Raw genomic sequence first — 25935 nt, 5'->3', positions numbered from 1 at the left:
AGATTAAACAGGTTATCATCACGCTGCATATATACAGGGTATCATTAGATATATGTAAGTATTTTTTAATAATTCTGTGTGTAAAAAATCTTAAAGATCTAACACGTATTGCCCTAGAAGGCATCTGCCATAGATGCTGGGCAACTTGTGGTTCCTAGAGTTTTAAAAAGTAGGATGGGGGCCAGAGCCTTCAGTTATCAAGCTCCTCTTTTGTGGAACCAGCTTCCACTTTCAGTCCGGGGGGCAGACTCGGTCAGTTCATTTAAGATAAAGCTTAAAACGTTCCTCTTTGATATTGCTTATAGTTTGGGCTGGCTCAGGTTCGCCTGGACCAGCCCTTAGTTAAGCTGCTCTAGGCTTAGACTGCCGGGGGACTTCTTAGGACACACCGAGCCCCTCTCTCACCTCTCTCCTTCCACAATAATCCATGTTTTATTAATGTACATCACTAATTCAGCTTCTTTCCGGGAGTTCTTTGTGCTTTCTCGCCTAGCAGGTCTCCGTGGATCGTAGTTCCGTGCGGACCCCGGTTCTGACTCCTGGCTCATGGCTCTGCTGACACCTGCTGCTGCCATCACCATTACTTTAAATATGATTCATATTACTGTCATCATAAACCAACATCTTTCTGCTCTCCCTCCCCACAGAAGCCTCTGGATGGAGGTTCTATCTGATGATGGTTCTATCTGATGGAGGTTCTATCTGATGGTGGTTCTATCTGATGATAGTTCTATCTGATGGAGGTTCTATCTGATGGTGGTTCTATCTGATGGAGGTTCTATCTGATGGTGGTTCTATCTGATGGAGGTTCTATCTGATGGTGGTTGTCCCTGCAGTGGTCCTGCCGTACACTTGTTCTGCTACTTGCAATTACTTGTATAATTTCTGTTATAGAATTGAATGTATTGTACATCTTTTTACATTGTTTACTCGGTACACATGACATCCATTGCAGTCTGTCCATCCTGATAGACAGATCCTCCTCCAACGTTCTCACTAAGGTTTCTTCGTTTTCATTTTTTTGGGGAGTTTTTCCTGTGCCAATGTGAGGGTTTCGGGACAGAGGATGTTGCATGTGTACAGACTGTAAAGCCCTCTGAGGCTAATTTTTAATTTGCGATTTTGGGCTTTATAAAATAAAATGAATTAATCTCATCTCATCTTCAACCACTTATCCGGGGTCGGGTCGCAGGGGAAACAGCTCCAGCAGGGGACCCCAAACTTCCCTTTCCCGGGCCACATCTACCAGCTCTGACTGGGGGATCCCCAGGCGTTCCCAGGCCAGTACAGAGATATAATCTCTCCACCTGGTCCTGGGTCTTCCTCGGGGCCTCTTCCCCGCTGGACGTGCCTGGAACACCTCCCAGGGGGGCCGTCCAGGGGGCATCCTTACCAGATGCCCAAACCACCTCAACTGGCTCCTTTCAACGCAAAGGAGCAGCGTCTCTACTCCGAGCTCCTCACGAATGGCTGAGCTTCTCACCCCATCTCTAAGGGAGACGCCAGCCACTCTCCTGAGGAAACCCATATCGGTCGCTTGTACCCGTGACCTAGTACTTTCAGGCATGACCCATCCTTCATGACCAAAATAAATTCAATTGAAATGAATTTAAAAATGAGTTTGAATAATCTTCTGAGTCTTGGACTCTGGCGCTGAGCATGAAGGTTATGAACATATTCACCTGATTAGCTGATTAAACTGCTGTCCACTGGGTTTGTGCAGGATTACAGGCGACACTTGTTGCTTCTGTTGAAAAAGGAAAGCCTTCAAAAGGTGAATCATTTATTGTGATCGTTGTTTTAATCAAACTGATTTTCAGTCGCTTTACAGTTACACATTGACGCAACCAAGGCATTCAGTTCTTTAGTACTATATTGTTAAAATATGATCTTGTAAAATCTTGTATAATCTTGTGGTGCCACAGATGATCGTCTACATCCAAGGTCGACTACCAGCACTTGGGTTTTGCCCAGAGCCCCCGCCTCCTCCCTTTAGCATGTTTATTTTATTACTATATATTCTTGCTCTGAAGATGAAAACCTTTGAGTATGCTTGGCGCATTACTTTTATGTGTCAACTCTGTCACCTGTTTTCAAACATTAAATATCTGATGATTTTACACCAGTGCCAAGTAAGTGAGTTTTCTAATGTGTTTATATAGTTTGGAATATATATTTACATTGAGTAGTTGTTAATTACTGGTGGATATATATATATAGTCCCATTTCATAAATTCTTTTAGTTATATCTTTTCATTGTATATGCTTTGTTTTTAATTGACACAACCAAAGTCAAATTGCATGTGTACATTAGCATGCACGGCGAATGAAGGTGATCCTGAAGTAACCACTGCTAGAATGCAGTAACGTATCGTCTGATGTAATATAATCATCTCTGTGTGACTTTGTTCTTCTTGTTGCAGTCAGATGAAAAGAGAGAACGTGGTGACGGATGTCCTCTGACTTTGTGTGTTGGATTTGTAGCTGTGAGCTCATTTAGTCTGTGTTTAACGGGTTTACCTTTAACTCTCCTTTGATTCATGTAGAAAATAAGGAGGATGATCACAGTCACACAGCAAGCCAACAGGACACCAAGAACTATGACAAGCATTTCCAGTTTGACACCTGGAATGAGAGAAATATCAAAATGTCAACCCTTAACCCATCAGTTATTTCAATAACTACCTTGTTTCTCATTTAAATCTCACCAGCTTCGAAGTTTAAAACATACTGAATAATTCCTACTAAAGATGAGAGACTTTAAAACGTACTTGTGTCCACTCTGGTTCCTCCACCAAACAGGATCTCTCCACATGAGGCCACGGCACAGTGGTAAGTCCCAGCATCAGAGGAGCTCTGGATCCTTTTGGACAGACGGTAGACACAACTTGTGTTCCCCGGTTGTGTATCCTGAGTGTAAATGAAGCCTGGATGGGATCCTCCTGATCCAGATCTGAACCAGAACACGCTGCGTCCATGTGGACACTGGACCCCGTCGTCTTTGTCCCTGGAGACCAGAGAACACTGGAGGGTCACCGAGTCGCCCGGCAGGACGGACTCAGCCTCTGGACTTTGTTCCACGTAGAAGGATTTCTGCAGACCTCCATCTGCAAGATTCAGGGAAACATCCAAAGGAATTCAAACCTCAAGAATGTGTCTGACATCAAATGTGGCGCCAATACTGCAAGTTGAAAATATTTGACCTTTCACAGCCAAGAAGGTGCCATCACCAAAACGTGGAGAATACGATGATCCAGTGAAACAGAAGTATGTTGCTTCGTCCTCTTTGCTGATATTCATGATGGTCAAAGAATTCTCTCCTGCTGTGACTCTGAAACGTTGGTTGTTAAATTGTGGACTCATTGTGTGATGAGAATAAGATCCTGTAGCAACAGTTTGGATCGTACATCCAAGAGGCTGCTTGTACCAATAAAAAAAACTCTCTCCCTTCTCAGAAACTGGACACTGAAACGTAACATTTCCACCAAGTTCAGCCACAGTCAAAGAGACCTGTCCAGGAACCTCTGCAGCTTCAATCGGGTCTGAAGAAAATAAAAGAAACAAAAAGTAAGTGGGACAAAGTAGGTGAAAAAGGTAAAGTATTATTTTGACTTATCTTTGTAGAACAACATAGTTTAATACAAACAATAACCACGTTTAAAGTGTCACTCACACAGTGTTGTTAGAAGAACCAAAAGAGCCAGTCCTCTCATCATGGTGGTGAAGCCCCCTCTTCTCTTGCACAAATGAAATCTTCCTACTTGAAGGTTTGGTCACAAGGTCATCAAATAGAAACCATCCTGATTGGCTGAAAAAGACTCAAGGCACTTCCTTTTGAATTTAAAAAATGTTTTGTAATATAGTAAAGTAATATATTCATTAATGCAACCACTAAGGCGTCTGATCATGATTTGTTACTTTAAAAAGCCTTGATAGTACACAGATTAATTCTTAAAAGGATTTAAATTGAATCATTTGCATTGGATTGTTTTTCTAAAATTGGACGTCATGATACTATTGATTAAAATGAAATTGCAACTTACATACATGAGCAGATGTGATATTTTACTTTACGAGAAGAAAAACGTTCCCCATTAACCTGCTATGACCAAACCTCACAGCTCAGATCTAAACCCCAAAGGACAGAGAAACACGCTCTCCTGAGGTCCCCAAACAGCTGCAGATGTTTTATGATGTATTTCATAATCATAGTATTTAGATGTGTTGTACCTCAACGTAACTGTGTATTTACTTTGCAGTGAACTTATACTTATACTAGAAGACAACATTATAGAGCTTCATTTACCTAACAGAGAAATGACAAAATGTAACAATTAAAATGAAATGCTATATTATTAATTTAAATATCTTGCATCGTTATCCATCTTAAAAGCATTAAATAAGTAATGTGTGTTTCACTCGAGGAATCCCTTTGACCTGAGGTCTGGTGGTGAAGAACTGGGTTTCTCTTCTAACTGGTACATTTGTGATGAAGACGGTGTGTGGTCATTTTCCCTTTGATGTGCGTATTCTACCAAGCGGTGCTGTAGCTTGATGTCTTTGTTGCATTATGTATGTTGAAGGAACACAATGGACACAAAACACTGTCTCTACACAGCATGTGACCTCCGTGCAGAGACATTTGTGATGCTGAGGAGACACTGAGTCCTGCAGGAAGTGATCGGTGAGTGTAGGTCTCCTCCGTCCTTCTACAGCAGCGTCCAGATACAATAAAACCATCAACAGCTCAAGTAAAACTGTGCTTTATGTCTTTTGCACTTTGTGCTGTACATTGACCCCCCCCCCCCCCCCCATCACTAAGAATACATGCTCACAGGAAGTAGATCATTTTCATTTCCACACGCAACCACAACCACACTCCTTTTTCCACGCGTCAGTGGCGTTAATAACCCTTCATCTACACACACACACACACACACACACACACACACAGAAAGGTTGATGTTTTTTTTAGCAGGGACCAATCTAAACCTTTTGTGGGGAAAAAATGACACAAACATCATAAACATCAGACCATAATTAGTAAAGTAAAAAGTAAGGCCGGGACTCGATTAAAAATATTAATCAAATAATTAGAGGCTTTGTAATTAATTAATCGAAATTAATCACATATATTATACATACAAATATAGTATGACCTGAGAACAGTGAGAAGTCATTTTTTCACATGGATTTTTATTTTTATTCAACCAATTCCAGTGTAACAATAGCATATTTAGAAATATAGTACTTTCAGAAATTCAGGTAGCCTATAGGTAAGTAGACCTTCTGTAAACTATGTTTTTTTAAGTAGACCAATACTTTCAAGTACATTCAGAACATTGGTTATTTTTTCAGACGTGGACTTAGTTACCCTGGTCCTTAAACCAGTCATGTGGTGCAGTGTGGGTTGGGTGTGGGTCCTTGTACGTCCACGCTAGCTGCTAATTGTTTTGCGTTGAGGTGATACTTGAGGCTCGATGTGAATTCCTTGTTGCACAGCTTGCACACAACCACGCTCTTATCGACGCTTCCATCCGTGTGTTTATTATAATAAGATTTCCCATTCACGGGGCCACCCGACACAGTCTCGTCAGCTTCTTCGTTCATGTTCACTGTGGTTTGTTGTTGTCTGAAGTCATGAACGCTAGTTGGTGCTCCAGTATAATCGGTCCCCCCGAAACTCATCCAGTGAGAAACGTTCCGCGGTGCAAAAAAGTGTAAAAATGCGTAAAAAATGTTGAATGCGTTATTTTTATGTGTAATTAATTAATCTTAATTCATATTGTAATTAATTAATCTCAATTAACGCGCTAAAGTCCCGGCCCTAGTAAAAAGAGAAGAAAAGTAAACAGTGATGCATGTTGAGAAGAAGAAACGTTTGCAGACTCCTGTGCACTTTCTCTTGATGGGTTCGACCTTCAGTGCTGATGTCACACTGCAGATGGAGTCACAGGGATCAATGTTTGCAGTGAATTGATTGGCTGAAACACAGGAAATGACAGCTGGAGTTTCTCATGTAAATAACCTGAGCCGCTGTGATGTTTGGGATGTTTTGTACACTAAAGACATCCCACATGTGAAGGACACTGTATGTTATTCTGTAAGTATGAGCTAGCTGTTTAACTTCCTGTGTTTGTGCTAAGCTAGGCTAAGCTCTTCATGGAGCTATTGTTTAATTGTCTAAGCCTTAGGTCTTCAACAGGGGGTCCGTGACCTCCAGGGGGTCCGTGTAGGTACTGCAAGTGGGTTGAGAAATTTTTGGATAAGAATATATATATATTTTTTAATAATAAGTTTCTTTAATTTTTTTTTTTTCAATCAATCTTTTCCACAAATGTAAATGTCTTCAGAATTAGAACCAGTGTATTATTTGAATAACTTAGCATTGAATGCTCATAAACTTTTATACATGGCACGAGGTAAAATATAACACAGTAAAACATAAACACAGTGCAATTTATATAGTAGGGGGTCCCTGCTCCATCTCGCAATCAGTTTGTGGGACCTTGACCTGAAAAACGTTGAAGACCACTGGTCTAAACTTTGACTTTTGAATGACTGCTGGAGCCGAAACGTCACTGAGAGAAGCTTTAATGACAGCTGTGGGGCCGCAGCCAAAAATGTACTGTGAGGCCCAGGAGGAAAACAGGAAGCAAGCGCAGGGTCTTTTGGTACACAAGGGATTTTTATTAATGCAGCCATGGTCCTCCAGACAGAGTCAAAGGTGGGGTATGAAGTTACTCTAGGTCACACTTCTTACAATAAAAATAGACCAGGAAGCAGTGTGGCTATAAAAATTATCAAAAACAAAAATCACTCCACTCTAGGAGGAAAACAAAAAGGCTTTTAATTTTATCAAAATAACAAACGCACTCTATCGACGGAGGCAGCGTCTCAAAACCAAAATCGCTCCTTATGGAGGAAAACAAACAGGCTATTTAACTTTAACGCAGTAACACGCGTGCACTCTACTGACGGAGGCAACGTCACAAAATAAAATCACTCCTTACGGAGGAAAACAAAGAACTATGAAATATTAACTTTACTTCTAAACCTAGGATACAAAAACTGGCTGGACAGAGTGAACCCGTGGATAACGACGAACACACTGGCACAGGACAAGGGGAGATGCAGACTATTAATACACATGGAGGGGAATGGGGAACAGGTGGACACAATCAGGAATCAGACTGGTGACACATGAGGAAGGGTAAGTGACCTGAAACGAGAGGAGTTATTATTTCCAAATAAAACCGCAAATGACAAAAAAAAAGAAGCCCAACAGAGTAAAACAACAGACCATTTCACCGGATCAGCGAGCCCACAGGGAAGGATGAGGTAATCCTTTATTAGTCCCAAAGCAGTGAGCAGAACACATCAAAACACACATCATATGCTCATCACTGCGTATCGGCCACATATAACAGCCTCTGGACTTCCATCACACGCGGTACCAGCTGATCTCACTGAGGAAACATGCTAATCCGACCCGGAGGCCTTGGCAGCAGCGTGGATGCGCTCCCTCTGCGCTCCCTCTGCGCGCCTCCTTCCACCAGACTTCATCACGGTGAAGACGGCAGTAGAATAAGTCCACGCGTCTTCATTCCTCTGAACAAACGCATTGCAAATCACTTCAACTGATGAATACCAATCAATACAAATCGTATGTTCATCTGATGAATTGATCTTACCTTGAAATTCCCTTTCTTTTCTAGCGAAGAAGCAGCAGCTAAACATGAAATATATAATAAACAAGTTTGTTAGAGTAATGATGATAATTAGAGCTAATTAATGAGTGACAGGAAGCTCCTCTTACCTTCATTATTGCAATAATCACACTTGTTTTTCTTGATGATGTAAATGAGGACGGCTGTAGCATTCAAACTAAGAACCACGACAACACCCAGCGGGAGCAGAAATATGGACCAGAACCCTTCTGGAACAATGCAGAACACAGAATGACATACAGCACAATATAATCCAACATAACAGGATTTAACACACAAGCGTTAAATCAATCTGTATGGACACTTAGATATCTTTATTTCCTTTGAAGGATTAAACCACACATTTAGTAAATGACAAAACATTGTTCAAACCTTTATTTCTCATCCTTCATATCATTGGGATGAGATAAAACATGAATTTACATTTAATAAAATGGTGCAGCCACAAACATTTTTAACCCAGAAATCGTATCATGCTGTCAAACAAGTGTTAATGCAAATGGGTAAAATAAGAAAAGGTATTTACCTTCAGTTCCTTGCTGTGTTTCATTTCCAGTAAATCTCTCCTCACATGCTTTCACAGCACAGTACTGGTATCCATCATCCGAGGAGCCGACCTTAATGAAGAAGCTGTAGACACGTTCCTCTGTTGGCGGTTCCTCTGCGTTCCCCTCGTGTTCTTCAACACTGTTTCCATTAAACGGTGGCTCATATCGATGTGGCGTCGCTCTCGCACAGCACACACTGTGTTCTCCTGGACATGTCTTCACCTCAGAGTCCCGGGGGACCGGACACTTCTCCTCCGTCACTGCGTCTCCTGGACGGACCGGATCAGATGGAGCGACTGCACTGGAATCAGGTTCTACTAAAAGAAGTCGAGAACAGGATTCATTTCATGTTTAACTGTTGACATTTATTAAAACAAGTTGTAGTTATATTATGTTATGTACCTACCTCCAACCCTCAGGTCTGTTGCTTTCAAAAAAGTTAAGCCTTTTTGGAAGGTTTTAAAACAGTAGTAAACTGCAGCATCATTCAGACTTGCTTTGTCAATATGCAGATCCAATGTTCCAGGCTGTTGAGTGGCTGTAATGTGACCATTATTCTTGAAGTTATTTGATTTCATTAAGTATTCAGGAACGTTTCCAGGAACAAGTCTGATCCAAAACACGCTCCCTGAGGACTCTCGGGCACAACTCAGTTTCACATCACTTCCAACAGCAACATTCCTCGTCTCTATCATCTGATCCGAGCATCCTGACATTGAAGAGTCAAACAATTCTTTACTTACTTCAACACTGTAAGAACATGAGTACACTTGTAGAGTAGATGTGACATTTCTACAAGTACTTACGCCCTGCGCTGAGCATCAGCGTGAAATAAAACACCATCCTCATCCTGATATTCCACTTGAGACTGAACTCAGACCGTTGTTTAACCCGATGTCCTCGTATCTAGTGGGAGGTGACGGTTTGAGGGCGGTGATGTTGATGCGTACTACCACAGAGGAAATCTAACATCTTTCTACCTAAATACGTAGATGATGATGCCATAGATAAGGACTTTTTATCAAGTATCAAAGCTTCATCGAGTGTTACTTTGCATCAAAGCCGACAACAAATGGGATCTGGACCTTGTGACACATGAGGGTTTGCAACATGCTAAGATCAGAGGAATTGATACAAAGGGTCATACAATTGTGATGGAATAAACAATTTAAAACAAGTTTGTCCACTGGAACCACGACTCAACAACACGGTTCGCAGAGCGTCATCACACAAACGCACTTAAGATTCAAAATACTTATTGTCATGTTTGCAGTTTAACAAGTTACTCTGTACAAGGACAGAATTTGCTATTCCCTCCTACCACAGAGCTATAATATTAAAAGAGAGAAGAAAACAAAATTTTAGGACCACTTCAAGCACTACAACTTATTTAAGAAATTTCAGTCAGGATTCCAATCAGCAACACGGAAACGGCTTTGCTCAGGGTGACAAATGACCTGCTGATGACAGCCGATGCTGGATCACCCTCAGTCCTCATCCTCCTGCACCCGACTGCTGCTTTTGATACAGTGGATCACACTATCCTGCTAGAGCGCCTCCACATCACCATTGGACATCAGACTCTGCACTCAAGTGGTTTCAGTCCTACCAGAACTGAATACGTCTCACTGGGAAGATGTCCAGGCTGCTCCCTGTCTCCTGTGGTGTTCCACAGGGGTCAGTCCTCGGCCCCATCCTCTTCATCACCTACATGCTCCCACTCGGTCGTGTCATCAGCAAACATGGAATGTTCTTTCACTGTTATGCTGACGACACGCAGCTCTAAATCAAGACCGCCCTGAGCCCCTCTGCAGCCATGTCCTGTCTCACCGCTTGTCTTGGGGAGATAAAGTCATGGATGAGCAACAACTTTCTCCAGTTAAACAGTTAAAAACCGAAGCCCTCCTTGTTGGTTCTCCACACCAGGTTCAGTCATCCTCCATTACCCATCTCACCTTTGACAGTCAGGTCATACCCCTGTCCTCCACAGTTACCAACCTGGGAGTTGACCTTCACCTGACCTTTAATGACCATATCAAATACCTGTGAAAAACGTTCTATCATCTCGAAAACATCTCCAAACTCCACCCACTTTGACCATGTCAGATGCAGAGAAGCTTTCCATGCCTTTATCTCCTCAAGACTGGACTACTGTATCTCTTCACTGGAATCACAAGAACATCCTGAAACTACAACCATCCAAAACGGCGCTGCCGAGGTATGAGCACACAACACCCATCCTACACTCACTACACCGGCTCCCTGTCTCACTCCAGATTGACTACAAAGTTCAAATGTGCGTCATGAGGTTTTTTTCAGATATTTCACATCCAGTTGGTGACATGAAGTCACAGCGGCAGTCAGAAACAGATGTGAATACAACCCTTTAAAGCTTAATAGTGTGTAGTTAATGTACATTGTAACCTAATTAGTGTAAACCAGAGGAAAAACAGCCTCACAACAGCAGTGAAACATCTAACATTGTGATGCAGTCCAGTAAAAAATATTTCTCAATCTTCTAACCTAAAGAAGCACCAAACTAGAGTGGGGCGTTCCCAGCAAACCTTGATTCAACTCACACGCTGTAGAGGTGAAAATAGATGAGACAACGTGTCAGATGCACCAACACAGTGGTGACACAAGCCAAAGGACCTCGGTTGGTCTCACCAGGGTTTGGCTTAGTGGAAAAATGAAGATATACGATGCAGTTGAACCAGTGGTTCACTGTGCGCATAATGCACATAGACAGTTAAATGTATGCAAATAAGGACACAGGGAAGGGTCAAACATGAAGTCAAACATTGAATCCTCCTCATGTACTTTGAGTTTGGCTTTGACACGAATCCACCGGCATCACAGACACACCGATGAGGAATGGAAACTCTAGAAGTGCTGTGGTTGAACTTCAAACTAAAATGGTAGTTTCTCTCTCTCTCTCTAACTGTCTCTCAGGAAGCTTGCACTTTGGGTTTTAAATGGAAAGAGTGCTGTGTGTTCTTTATGATTTCAAATATCATAACACAGCAGTGGGTTTAGAGGGAAGTCCTCCCAATGAGGTGTGGGGGGTATCATCCTCTGTGCAATACATGTGCAACATTTCAAGGTTCCACGTGCACACGTGTGTACATGTACATGGTTGCATCTTTTAACGGGCATGACAGATATTTTTAGCGCTTTAAGAAATGATTTGAAGACGATAATTGATTTCCTACATCTCACGCTTCATCCTGCAGAAGCCACAGTCGGGTCTATTCTGAGTAGACAGGGGGGGGGCTCAGTGGGTGGAGGATCAGCCCCTCCAGCTTGTGTCTGAGGAGCGTCTGCGTGTGGTTTTGCTCGTTGTTGTCACACCTTCATGAGGCCTCAGCGTGTTGCTGTGGACAGACTCACAGCAGCTCACTGCCACCAGCCAGAGACGCCGCTCAGAAGCACAAAGGTCAACTTTTCAGATGCAAACATGTGAAACTTTGATTCTTTCCTTTCACTCCATTCAATGCATGAATTCATTTTTTTAAAATCAGTTACATTTTATATTTGAAAAATGGATATTTACTTTTGCTTTGATTGGCTCGTGGGTCCAAGGAGGCTCCATATTCTCTACTTCCTCAATGCACACGCTGGTCCCCTTTGAGTGATGCGATGCATGTGTCTACAAGCAAGACAATCGCACACCAACCAGCAACATCTAACCAACTACTACGCTCTCAAGGTTGTGATTTACCACCTGAACTTATCGGCACAATAAGACCAACAAGGTGTTTTTGACGAATTTATTCATACTTAATCGAATTATACAGTAATTAGTTTTTTTTCCACAAGCAAATGGGAGCACATTTCTCTGAGAGAAAAGACTGAACTGAACTGAATGAAAAGTTTAAAACTGGTCAGAGGTCAGTGTGACTAAAACGAGAACAATTCAGCAGTATAAAAGTATTATTTGGTTTGAGCCTCCTCGTGTTATTTCTATCAAACTTGTTGTTAGATTTGAAGCAGAATATCAACAACTAAATAGAATTTAGCTCTAATAATACAACAATGTCGCTACGTCCTGACTCCAGTGTAGACGGCCCCCCCCCCCCTGCTGCTGTGGCAGTTTTCTCTCTCTCTGCTCGGACGGTTTTCCTGGCGATGAAGGTTGGTGCAGAATAAGTCAGAAGGTCTTCATCTCTCTGAGAAGATGGAAAGTATCATTAAACAGCATATTTACAGAATATTGAAACACCAATAACATCACCCATCATTTTCTCTGTGAACCCACCTGCTGACCTCGGGGGTCAAAGCCAGCTGTTTGAAGAGTAACTGCATCTGTATCAGGAAAATAAATAGAGCTTCAGGAGGAAAGACTCTGGAAAGCCTTTGAAAGACACTGTGAGAATCATATTTTACCGTTGCAACATTCCCAAGTTTTCCTCTTGATAAAAAATATCAGGAAGACGATAACAACCAGAGAAAAGGCCAGAGCTGCTGACAGGACGATGAGAACCAAATCCCACATGAGGGGGGCTGAAAGAATGTCACAATCAGTAAATAATGAACAAACTATTTAAATCGATCAAGTCAGGCATCATGTGCACTCACTTTGTGATACAATCGTTATTAATTTATAGGCAAATGTTACCTTCAGTTTCCACCTTGGTGCCGTTTCCAAACAGCATCTGTCCACATGTGGCCGCGGCGCAGTAATACGTGCCGGCGTCAGAGGAGCTGATGTTCTTAGAGAAGCTGTAGACACATCTGTGTGGAGGGAGACCCTCAGGACTCTGCTCACATCCGTCCCTGTTTCCATGCACATAAATCACATGTGGAGGAGATCGATCCGAGCCGGCTTTCAACCAGAACACCTTCTGTCCTTCTGGACATGCCGTCTCCTCAGAGACGGAGAGGACGGAACACTGCAGAGTCACTGAGTCTCCTGGACGGACCGGATGGGATGGAACGCTGTTAGTGATTACAGAGACATCGGCTTCTGGTCCTGGGAAGTAAAGACGGAATAAATATGCTTTAATGAAAAGTAACACTGTTAATTTATATATTTATCGTTCCCATTAACTATATGCCATCTTGTATGTGCATTTATCCGTTTAAACTATTTTCAAGATGATATTTACCTTTAATTCTCAGAAATGTCCATTTCTTAAGTTTCACATAGAGTGTGTTTATTTCTAAACAACAGTAAACTCCAGTGTCGCTCTGCGTCGCTTGATGAATATGCAGCAGAAATGTTCCCGGCTCTTGTTTTGTAGTGATGTGACGATTCGTATTGTCACCATCATAGTCAAAAGCAAAGGTTCCTTTAAAGAACTCAGGTACGTTTCCAGAAACAAGCCTCATCCAGAACAAGGTTCCCCTGTTCAGAGAGTCATTGCGAGCACAAGTCAGAGTCACACTTTGTCCAACAGTCTTTGTCTCGAAGATCAGATCATCTGTGCATCCTGAAATCAGAGAACACGGTTCAGTGATTAACGACACAAACAATCAGGTCTGTGAGGTATGAACGTTTGACAGGTCAACGTTTCAACGTGTACTTACGCCCCGCTCTGAGAACCAGGAGGAAATAAAAGAGCATCATCGTTTTCTTCTTCCGCCACTTGAGACTAAAGTTGAATTAAATCATTTCATAAGATGATGTGCCTTAATGTGATCACAGCAGGTGGGAGGGATCAGCTTCAGAGCATTCTGATTGGCCTGTCATTGTTTTCTGATCCATACGAAACACCAGCAGCACACGTTTGTTTCATGGTGGGTTTCTGCAGAGTAAATACAACGTGTTTGATGGGATCCTGAAGTGAGACTTCATTTCAACTGTAAACTAGACTGCAGGTGCATATTTCATGATTGATGGGCGTGATAAATTGTCCCTGTCCTCCTGATGAAGGTGGGATTAAAGTTAGGACATCCTGATTAGTCGAGCTCCAGAAGCCCTCGATCCTACCTTTGCTTCTTTTCTCAAATGGTACCGTACTGAACTAGAGATACTTATCTGTTGGTGTTTAGATCACACATGTAAGGTTTGAAGGATTTATATTTTAAAACTGAAAGACCCAGCTGATTAGGCATGATACAGGAGACATAGAGGAGAGATAGAGAAGACATGTAGGAGACATAGAGGAGAGATATAGGAGACATAGAGAAGACATAGAGGATACATTTTGTGGCTGTTTGCCTTCGTAATGTTCATCACATTGAACACGCTTTGTACCTTCACAGCCATGTTTAATGGTGCAGTGACAGACTGGGGGACAAAACCAGCAAACATGCATGTGTGACATGTTAAGATGACTCATGCACATAGTTGTAGACGCTGCATTAGAAACATGAAGGATGGACAGTTTCTCTACTGTAAAAGAACCCAGTTTTCCTGCTGGGGCTCCGTGTAGCTCCTCCCTCTCTACACATCCTGTAGAATAGTTGTGAGCTTTGAGGGTTGGTCAGTGGGGACAATCAGCCCCCACAGCTCTGAGGTATTTTTCCTCCCTAAAAAGAGCCCACAAACATCTGTGGCTCCATTCCATTGGGTAGTTGTCCCGTTACACGTTATACATCATACGTGCTTTAAAGGAGGGACGTACTGTGCACAACTCGTAATGCCTGCTGTTTGTTGCTCTACACTCACAGGAAGTTGTGGTGGACTGTGCTGCACATCAGCTCACCCTGCAGACGTTCATCTCAACATGCATCACTGATGCTGCACAACATGGAGAAAGTTTACTTTTCTTCTTTTTTGCTTTCGTCATTAAGTTATTTCTGGTGTTTATAATGTTTGTGTTAATTTGTCCACAAAAGAAGTTTGTCTATGTAAATGTAATGTGCATGTCCCTACTCAAAAAACTGTGTGTGTAGATGAAGGGTTATTAACGCTACTGACAAACAAATGACGCATGGAAAGTTGAGTGTGGTTGTGGTTTGGGTGTGAAAATAAGATATGATTTTCTTACTGTGTTTCTCAGCATTTAGTCTTAGTGATGGGGGGGGGGGGGGGTCTATGCAGTGCACAAAGTGCATCAGACACAAAGGAGAGTTTTACTTGAGCTGTTGATGGTTTCATTTATTTGGAGGGATGGAGGAGTATTTATTAGAGTTAAATGCTGCATCACCAGTTTCTCTGTGAGGTAAATGAAGCTCTACAATGTTTCCTTCTGCAGCATCAGTTCACGCTATGAGTACGTTACAGTTAAGTTGAGGTACGTGTGGAGTGCACTAGCAGATCAACGCTCAGCTCCCTTCTCACTTCACCCGGCCAGGGGTGAAAGGTTAAAAGGATCAACTGGCTCAAGTTAAATTAAAATTAAACACAAATTCAGGAAATCTCAGGAGGCTTCTGGATGTTCTCCAGGAGAGCTTTTTTAAACTTAACTTAAGTGTCCATCATTTTACGGATGTATGTGATTGGCTGCACAATTAAACGTAGCTCCTCTCACGTTGGTCATCGTAACATCCCACCTGGTGACCAATCTTCATTCCCCTTAAGATTACAATACATTCATTGACTGCACCGTTGGCCTTAAGCTCCTTCAAGTGAACATATGATGTCATGCATTACGTCATCACTATCATCTAATATGAAATCCACTCTAATCAAAACACATCTTAAATCACCACATTTCATAGCATCTTAACCATTATGTTCAACTCGTGTCATGTGGTCCAAAATCATACAGTTGACACAGAGCCCTTCAATGTGAACACATGAGACATCCTCTGCCCCAAAACTCGTACTCAGCACCAACAGAACCCTTTCACCAAGAACCTTAAATGGAGAAGAAAGAGTTCAGTTCAGACTCCAGAAGAAGCTTCAGGAAGGACTTGAAGGTTCTCCAGAGTGGACAGAGTAAAATGTCTCATGTGCAATACTGAATGATTTACACTAATAATACAGTGTGTTATGATTCATATTACAGATAATAATCCAACAATTAATAATCTAATATCTAGCAAAAACCAACATACAGTTTAAACACTAGTCATTCTAAAACAATGAATCACATCTGGCTTGGAGTGATAGGTTTCGATTGATCAATATTATGACATCCAAATGGTCAAATCACATGCAAAATAATACATTTAAATACTTCTTAGAATTGTATATTACTTAAATACTCACAATGCGAAGCTCAGGATGCCTTAATTTTTGTGCTATCAGGGTTTTATAAAGTTACAAATCATGAGGAGAAGCATCCTGAGAGTTGTTGTAATAATGAACATATTACTTTTACTTTTACTCTTTTCATTCAAAGTTTCAGGATAATTCATGAACCCTTACCATGAGGTTCAAAACGTTGTCTAAATAGAAGAGGAAGTGCATTTAGTCCTTTTCAGCCAATCAGGATGGTTTCTATTTGATGACCTTGTGACCAAACCTTTAAGTAGGAAGAATTCAGTTGTGCAAGAGAAGAGGGGGCTTCACCACCATGATGAGAGGACTGGCTCTTTTGGTTCTTCTAACAACACTGTGTGAGTGACACTTTAAACGTAGTTATTGTTTGTATTAAACTAAGTTGTACAATTAAGATAAGTCAAAATTATACTACCTTTTTCACCTTCTTTGTCTCATGTGATCAATTTCATTTTGTGTCTTTTCTTCAGACCCGATTGGAGCTGCAGAGGTTCCTGGACAGGTCTCTTTGACTGTGGTTGAACTTGGTGGAAATGTTACGTTTCAGTGTCCAGTTTCTGAGACAGAAAATAAAGTATTTTACTGGTTCAAGCAGCGACTTGGATGTACGATCCAAACTGTTGCAACAAGAATTTATTCTCAACAAACAATTAGTCCACAATTTAACAACCAACGTTTCAGAGTCACAGCAGGAGAGAATTCTTTGACCATCATGAATATCAGCAAAGAGGACGAAGCAACATACTTCTGTCTTTATGTATCAGGGGTTTCACATCGTTTTGGTGATGGCACCTTCTTGGCTGTGAAAGGTCAAATATTTTCAACTTGCAGTCTTGGCGCCACATTTGATGTGAGACAAATTCTTGAGGTTTGAATTCCTTTGGATGTTTCCCTGAATCTTGCAGATGGAGGTCTGCAGAAATCCTTCTACGTGGAACAAAGTCCGGAGGCTGAGTCCGTCCTGCCGGGCGACTCGGTGACCCTCCAGTGTTCTCTGGTCTCCAGGGACAAAGACGACGGGGTCCAGTGTCCACATGGACGCAGCGTGTTCTGGTTCAGATCTGGATCAGGAGGATCCCATCCAGGCTTCATTTACACTCAGGATACACAACCGGGGAACACAAGTTGTGTCTACCGTCTGTCCAAAAGGATCCAGAGCTCCTCTGATGCTGGGACTTACCACTGTGCCGTGGCCTCATGTGGAGAGATCCTGTTTGGTGGAGGAACCAGAGTGGACACAAGTACGTTTTAAAGTCTCTCATTTTAAGTAGGAATTATTCAGTTTGTTGTAAACTTTAATGATAGGAAGGAACAGAAATAAATTGCTGCAGGTTTCAACAATGTTTTGTCATTTACTAGACGTGTGGTTTAATCCTTCAAAAGAAATGAACCAAATATAAATTTTGAGCATTTGTGTGTAAAATCCTGTTTTGTTTTGTTGGATTATATTGTGTTGTATGTGATTCTGTGTTCTGCATTGTTCCAGAAGGGTTCTGGTCCATATTTCTGCTCCCGCTGGGTGTTGTCGTGGTTCTTAGTTTGAATGCTACAGCCGTCCTCATTTACGTCATGAAGAAAAACAAATGTGATTATTGCAATAATGAAGGTAAGAGGAGCTTTCTGTCAATCATTAGTTATCATTATTACTCTAACAAAGTTGTTTATTATATATTTCATGTTTAGCGGCTGCTTCTTTGCTAGAAAACGTTGCAAAAGGGAATTTCAAGGTAAGATCAATTCATCAGATGAACATACGATGTAAATTGATTGGTATTCATCAATTCAAGTGATTTGCAATGCGTTTGTTCAGAGGAATGAAGACACGTGGACTTATTCTACTGCCGTCTTCACCGTGATGAAGTCTGGTGGAAGGAGGCGCGCAGAGGGAGCGCAGAGGGAGCGCATCCACGCTGCTGCCAAGGCCTCCGGGTCGGATTAGCATGTTTCCTCAGTGAGATCAGCTGGTACCGCGTGTGATGGAAGTCCAGAGGCTGTTATATGTGGCCGATACGCAGTGATGAGCATATGATGTGTGTTTTGATGTGTTCTGCTCACGGAATGATGCAAAGAGGGAGAGCAGCACCCAGCCAATCAGGACACAATACAAAGAGTGGCAAATGTGGCCGACTAATTAACTAATTGTACACAGTGGTTTTCTGCTTCTGATTAATGCATCTAGAGCTCGAGGGCTGTTTTCACAAAATCAACAAATTGGATTAAAGTTCTGGTTCTAAACTTTCAAAAAGTTTGTCATCTTTCTATTGTGTTTCTCCATTTATCTTAAAAGTTGGGAAGAAAAGAAGGGTTAAGACGTTCTATCTATCGTTCCATATCACAGGTGAAGCCCCCTACTGGACTCTGCATGTATTACTCTCCTCCAATCAGAAGCAGGCATTAATTCACTGAAGATCTGCACGAGAGCACCCGGCCAATCAGGACACGCCTTCAAAACACGAAGGGAGGGAATTCGACTGGGGCCCACTGATGGGGGGTGTCTTAAAGCAGGAGTTTTCAAATGGGGTAAATGTGAGCCTCTGCTTAGAGTAGGTAAGGATAGCCGAGCCCCCCCTTCCCCAAAATCCCGTCCGCCTGCCTTAACCCACACATGCCTCTGCAGTAAATGCCATAAGTTTCAATAACAAATTATAAAATGTAAATATCTTTCTTTAATATTGTATTTGAAAACATTATATTTCTACAACTTTTTAAAAAGTGCATTCATAAACAATTCTCTGCAACAGCAAATAATGTGCAACTTCATGCTAGCCTAATTGAGGCTACTTTTATCATCACTGAACATAGGTGAACCCCATCAGTGCAGATCCCACAACACCAGCCCCAGTCAAAGCCATTAGCCTGGTAAAAGTTATTCAAGGCCTTGAAAAGTTCATCAGCTGTTGTGCAGGCGGGTAGAGGAACACAGAACAAAAAATCTTCCTGCACACTGAGTTCTTTGATAAACCGAACGTACACCATCAATTGAGCACAGTGTGCGACGCCAGTGGACTCATCCAGCTGAATGACGTGAAAGGGGCTTTCACCGACAGCGTCCAGGACCTGCTCTTTGACATCACAAGCCATGTCTGATATTCGTCGCTGGATGGTATTGTCAGAGATAGGGATCGCGTCAAGTTTAGCAGCAGCTGCTTCTCCCAGCATCGCTGTACACATATCTCTAGCTGCAGGGAGCAGCAATGTTTCTCTGATGTTATGGGGTTTGCCTGCCTTCGCTATACGTAGCGCGACATGATAAGATGCTTCTGTGGCCTTAATGTTATTGGTGCCAAACGACTGGATCATGCTTTTTTTGTGACTGCAAATCATCACACTTCCTCTCAAAAAACTCAACTGGCTTGTTCACTAAACTTGTGTGCTTAGTTTCAATGTGACGCCGAAGTTTGCATGGTCTCATGCTATCATTTGCCTGCACCTCCTTGCAGACCACACACTGGCAGAGGAGCAGCCTCGGACCCCGACCAGGTGAAACCTAACTTTAAGTACTCAGGATCATATTTCCTACGTTTTCTGCTGTCTCCTCCCTTAATGCTGCCTTCTGTTGACTTGGGACTAGGAAACGATGCATTTTAAAGCTAATACATATTTTATTCATGTATTGCCAATCATCCCGGAGCATGTGGGGTGAGAGCTGTCCTATCTGTTAAAATGAGCAGTGAGGCTGGCGCTGCAACGAAAAAAAACCTAACCATTTTACACTGTGAAATGATACACAGCCCGGCCGCCAACCGCTAGCACCCCCGTCAGCCCGGGGAAGTGTCCTTGATTTGGGGTTGGGAGAGTTGGCAACCCTATGTGTCAAGCCTCCCCTGTGGCTCTTTGGCGCCCCCCAGGGGAGGCACGCCTCACCTATTGAAAACCGCTGTCTTAAAGTGTTTCAGCCCGTTTTAGTGCTTTGTGGTGATCATTGCAGGATCTTCTCCAGACCTTTGTGCTCAATAAAAGGAAAGTGGCAAACAACGTCATAAAAGTGAAATACAGCCTTAAAGAGCTTTACGTTGTAATGTTTCATAAAAGTTACACCCCCTATTTATGTGGAGAACAACACTGAGAAGAAGAATACCCCCCCCCCCCCCCCCCCCCCCTCCCTCCCGTGGGCTCACTGCACCTTGTTGAGGCGCTCTGCATGTCGTGAGATGAAGAAGCGAAACCACACGGATGAACCCACACACAGGCTGGTGGGGGCTGGTTCTACACCCGCTGACCCCAGACCTGTTTACCAAGAACAGCGCTTTAACTTTTAACTCTTGACAAACAGACAAAGAATGACCAGTAAATAACCAGCCCCCCCCTCAGAATACTGACATGACTTTACCCGTAACCCATCCTGTAAGTTGTTTCATTATTAGTCATTACGAATATATTTTACCACTTGCATTTAAAAACAGCAGTGCAGCCGTAGCTTTCTGAGAATAGAACACAAAGAGAAACCAAAAAAGCCCCTTTGTTTTGACACCTTGGTTTGAAGCCCGATCACATTGATGGATACGTTTCCATGCGTCATCGGTGGTGACTGTGAGTGTGTGTCTGTCAGTGTCGGTCTGTGTGCACGCTGCAGGCTGCACTGTGTGCACAAAGAAGAAGCAGATGGTACTAAACATCGCTCAAAGTACATGAAGATAATCACTGAGGGTCTTCTGCTTGGAGTCCTTTATTTGACAGTTGTCTTTACAGTACATTTAACTGAGGATGTGCACTGTACATTTTTATCAAGAACCACTTCTGACGTGTTTTTGTCCGTGTCGTCACGATCAGCTTGAGCCCAGCTACACCCCCCCACCAAACCCTAACTGATTAACATGTGTTACTTTGTAGGTTGTTTGATAGTATCCTGCAGGTGCAGATTTTGTGTTCTGACCTGTTAAAATGGCAGAGCAAAGAACACTTTTGGTACATGTGAACAGGACATTGAAAACGTATCATGTTCATTTTATGTTCACGCAGTTGTTACTTTATTATATTAAGTATCAGAAAGTGAGACACAGACCAGGACCCGTGGCAACCAACACCTCACTGGCATGAGAAACTAGTACAACGTACTGACGCGACAAGGGACACACGTGGTTTAAAAACACTACTAAACCTACTTCACATATAAATACGCACCTATAGCACATAACTATGCATCACCAGGACATATGTCAGCCCTGTGAGGCGGGGGACTTAAAATCTAATAAAAAATAAGATACATTTATAAAAAAGGTACCAGCAACGCCACCTAGTTGCAGAGTCTAGGTCTCCATAAAAACAGGTTCTTGTTCATCAGAGGAAGAACAGCATGGATCACAAGACTTAAAAGCGTGGTTAAAAGGAGGATTTTATTATTAACTGAAAACCCATAAATAACTACAATTGTATTAAAAGTCCAGCTGGAACAAAGTGCTAAAAAAAGGTTTAAAATTCAACCAGCCACTGCTGCTGATCCGACCGGCCCTTTCGTCTAGTTTCCGGTTGCCCAGTGAGGTGCGTCTCGTTCTTCTCGTATGCACCCTGCCTGCTCGTCCGCTGTCTTGCCGTCCTCCACTGCTCGACTCCACTGTGGCTTCTGCTGTCCTGCGGCTTCTCCTTTCCGTGGCCTCTCTTCTCCCTCTCGTGCTGTGCTTGGTGTCCTTTATAGCAGCTGTGTTAATTGGAGAGGGGAGGTCCTTTCCTTGTGAAATGTGGTTGGCCAGGGCTCTGTAATTGATTAGTCCCTCCAGGTGCATGTAGTTTGCCGAACATTGGGTTTATAGGTAAAAAATGTAATAAAACAACCCATGCTAAAATGTTATAAAACAAAACATGCTAAAATGTAATAAACAAACCATGCTAAAATGTTAAAACAAATTATGCTAAAATGTTATAAAAACAAAACATGCTAAAATGTGATGAAACAAAACATGCTAAAATGTAAAACCAAACCATGCTAAAATATAATAACCAATAATTTATAGAAACCACAATGTCCCCCTGGTGACACATACTTAGTAGAGGCACACATCACGTCAGATATCGATAGTGAAATTGCCACCTCGTCTCGCCCACCTGCTGCAGCAACTCAAGACAACAGGTGCATGCGTGACAGGCCCGCCCACAACAAGCGCTCTGATTGGCTGATTAGGTCAGTCCCAATAACGACCAGTAAAGTCTTCCAATACAACGTTGTTAAATTGATGGCTTCTACTGTTCATTTAAGGCATTAATTTAAAGCAAGGGATGAACATTTAACTATATGTTACAGTCATTATGAAATGCTCTAAAAGAAAGAAGGAAATCTCCTTTCTTTTTGGTAAAAAACATTTTAAAACAATGTATGTTTTAATTCATCTAACAGACTCTAGAAAAGGCAGGTTAAAGAAAGTAGTGCAATCAATACAAATGTATTCATTCCTTTAATTCCCTTGAAATTGAAGTGCACCACCAACCATCATTTAAAAAATCCAGATGAAACATTTAAAAAGCAACGTAGATGTAAAAAAGTAGAATTAAAATTTGGACAACTTAATAAAATACAATAATGGCAATAAAAGCAGCAATTTAGAAACTGCTTGAGAAGGAAATAACCCTTTTCTCTGTCGTGTTCAATGCATTTGTAAAACTTGTAAAACCAGTCACGTTCCAGCGCGTTAACATGTGTCACAAGTAGAACTTGACCAACAGGGTTTAATTTCAAATGACAGTATGAAGTTCACATCATTAGTTTTAAACATTCAAAGCTGCTCTACAGGTGGAGTTGTGTGTTGTGGTTCACTCGCACAGCGGAGTACACACAGTCCTGTGAAGGCTCTCTTTTCTTCACTCTGTTCACTTGTCTTGTGGAAAGATTCACTGCCGCATAATTACTGACTTCTCCGTCTCCGTCCTGCAAATAAAAACATCCATTAATGACACACTTTTAAGGATTGATACAAAGAACAGTTTATCACAGTAAAGTCTAGAATTAACAGGTTATCATTAGCTGCATATATACAGGTTATGATTAACTATATAGTAGTATTTTTGGATTAAATAATTTTCTGTGTAAACAAGGAGTTTGATTAATGTTCTGAGTCTTGGACTCTGGTGCTGAGCATGAAGGTTATGAACATATTCACCTGATTAGCTGATTGATCTGCTGTCCACTGGGTTTGTGCAGGATTACAGGCGACACTTGTTGCTTCTGTTGATTAAAGAAAAGCCTTCAGAAAGGGATTCATTTATTGTGATCGTTGTTTTAATCAAACTCATTTTCAGTCACTTTACAGTTACACATTGACTCGACCAAGGCATTCAGTTCTTTAGTACCATTATGTTGTTATTTATCTGATTGACATTTTTTTTTGCATATATGCGTTGTAGAGTTGTTAAATACCTTATTAATATATATAGTTCCTTTTCATAATGTATTTTGGTTAATCCTTTTTATTATATATACATTGTTTTTAATTGAGAACACATGTAACCAAAGTCAAATTGCATATGTACATAAGCATGCACGGTAATTCATTTAGTCTGTGTTTAACGGGTTTACCTTTAACTCTCCTTTGATTCATGTAGAAAATAAGGAAGATGATCACAGTCACACAGCAAGCCAACAGGACGCCAAGAACTATGACAACAGCTTTCAGGTTTGAAACTGGAATGAGAGAAATGTCAAAATAGACCCTTAGTCCCTCATTGCTTTGGGTTTTCACATGTAGACAAACGCATAACTTGGCGGATTTAGGAGGCTTTAAACAAGCAGAATGTGTCATATAAGTCAAAACTTTCCATTTAATGTAGAATGAAGTTAAAATAATTGTATTTCCTCGTACCACATTCATCACACACAACAAATACAGAACAAAATGTAAAAGGCAAACATAAAATCTTTCATCCAGCTGCAAGTTTACGCAACATCAGGATGCTGTATACATTTTTAGAAAAGAAAATATGAACATTCAACGTTTTTAATGGATTTAATGATTATAGTACTGATTCAAATCTCACTATCTTTGAAGTTTAAAACATACTGAATAATTCCTACTTAAGATGAGAGACTTTAAAACGTACTCGTTCTGGTTCCTCCACCAAACAGGATCTCTCCACATGAGGCCACGGCACAGTGGAAGGATTTCTGCAGACCTCCATCTGCAAGATTCAGGGAAACATCCAAAGGAATTCAAACCTCAAGAATTTGTCTCACATCAAATGTGGCGCCAACACTGCAAGTTGAAAATATTTGACCTTTCACGGCCAAGAAGGTGCCATCGACAAAACGTGGTGCATACAATGATCCAGAGAAACAGAAGTATGTTGCTTCGTCCTCTTTGCTGATATTCATGATGGTCAAAGAATGCTGAGTCTCTCCTGCTGTGACTCTGAAACGTGAGTTGTTAAATTGTGGACTAAATTTTTGATTTGTGAAAGTTATTGTAGCAACAGTTTGGATCGTACATCCACGAGGCTGCTTGTACCAGTTTATATAATGATTTTCTATCTCAGAAAATGGACACTGAAACGTAACATTTCCACCAAGTTCAGCCACAGTCAAAGAGACCTGTCCAGGAACCTCTGCAGCTTCAATCGGGTCTGAAGAAAAGAAAAGACACAAAATGAAATGAATCACATGAGACAAAGAAGGTGAAAAGTATTAATTTGACTTATCTTTATAGAACAACATAGTTTAATACAAACAATAACCACGTTTAAAGTGTCACTCACACAGTGTTGTTAGAAGAACCAAAAGAGCCAGTCCTCTCATCATGGTGGTGAAGCCCCCTCTTCTCTTGCACAACTGAATTCTTCCTACTTAAAGGTTTGGTCACAAGGTCATCAAATAGAAACCATCCTGATTGGCTGAAAAGGACTAAATGCACTTCCTCTTCTATTTAGAGAATCTATGATCAAACAATTCTTCGCTGCGCATGTATACATATATTTTTTATTCTTCTTTTCTTCCTCATGGTAAAAGTACATACATTATCATGAATCTTTGAATAAAAAGAGTAAATGTAAAGTAATATGTTCATTAACGCAACAACTAAGGCATCTCATCATGGTTTGTGACTTTATTAAAACCCTGAAGGCACACAGATTAAGGCACCCTGAACTTCTCATTGTGAGTTTTTAAGCAATCTAAAATTCTAAGAAGGACTTTAATGTAATCATTTGCATCTGATTGGACCTTTACATTTGGAATTAGCAATTTGTTAATTATTTAACCAATAATTGTTAATATGAAAAAATGTGTTGTATTCATATCTGTAATATGAATCACAACACATTGTATACCGAGCAAGTCATTCAGAATTCCACACACGCAATTTACTTTACTTTGTCCACCCTGGAGAACCTTCAGGTCCTTCCTGAAGCTTCTTTGCAGTAACTGTTTTTTCCCCATTGAAGGTTTTTGGTGAAAGGGTTTTGTTGGTGCTGAATATGAGTTTTGGGACAGAGGATGTCTCATGTGTGTGTGTTTTTGATTCGAGTGTATTACATATTAGATGACTGATAGACCAGTCAGACAGGCAACGGTATCCAAATCATCACCAAAAACTCACGGAAACTGGTGAAGACAGGGCAAAAACAT

At 41.5% G+C, this 25935-nt stretch overlaps 2 protein-coding genes, 1 long non-coding RNA gene and 1 gene segment (V, D, J or C); 1 reads left to right on the top strand and 3 right to left on the bottom strand.

Annotated features, from left to right (window-relative positions):
* Positions 1-1681: 1681 nt before the first annotated feature.
* On the bottom strand, positions 1682-3114 carry LOC119211626 (Ig kappa chain V region K29-213-like; the record flags this gene model as incomplete). The annotated part of the segment is given in 3 exon segments: positions 1682-1747; positions 2521-2625; positions 2772-3114. Coding segments are annotated over 3 exon segments (501 nt in total), but the record flags the coding sequence as incomplete, so codon positions are not given.
* A 7096-nt stretch (positions 3115-10210) lies between these two features.
* On the bottom strand, positions 10211-13867 carry LOC134107133 (signal-regulatory protein beta-2-like). The gene is made up of 7 exons (XM_062558565.1): positions 13808-13867; positions 13387-13710; positions 12897-13250; positions 12665-12781; positions 12537-12583; positions 12324-12447; positions 10211-10299 (listed from the first exon to the last, which is right to left on the bottom strand). Exons 1-7 carry the CDS (start codon positions 13845-13847, stop codon positions 10211-10213), a joined length of 1095 nt encoding a protein of 364 aa, XP_062414549.1. The 5' UTR covers positions 13848-13867.
* A 2815-nt stretch (positions 13868-16682) lies between these two features.
* On the top strand, positions 16683-18473 carry LOC134107114 (uncharacterized). The gene is made up of 6 exons (XM_062558512.1): positions 16683-16729; positions 16862-17200; positions 17297-17632; positions 17878-17997; positions 18075-18118; positions 18202-18473. The coding sequence occupies exons 1-6, from the start codon at positions 16687-16689 to the stop codon at positions 18328-18330; spliced, it is 1011 nt and encodes a 336-aa protein (XP_062414496.1). The 5' UTR covers positions 16683-16686; the 3' UTR covers positions 18331-18473.
* Positions 18474-22848: 4375 nt separating this feature from the next.
* On the bottom strand, positions 22849-24000 carry LOC119211627 (uncharacterized). Its single transcript, XR_009942629.1, has 3 exons — positions 23896-24000; positions 23480-23544; positions 22849-23247 (listed from the first exon to the last, which is right to left on the bottom strand). It is a non-coding gene; the product is annotated as an uncharacterized LOC119211627 (long non-coding RNA).
* Positions 24001-25935: the final 1935 nt, after the last annotated feature.

The sequence above is a fragment of the Pungitius pungitius genome, chromosome 2 (assembly GCF_949316345.1).
Source record: "Pungitius pungitius chromosome 2, fPunPun2.1, whole genome shotgun sequence".
Taxonomy (NCBI): Eukaryota; Metazoa; Chordata; class Actinopteri; order Perciformes; family Gasterosteidae; genus Pungitius; species Pungitius pungitius.
The sequence above is the reverse complement of the archived record's forward strand: the minus strand, read 5'-3'. Positions and strand labels throughout refer to the sequence as shown.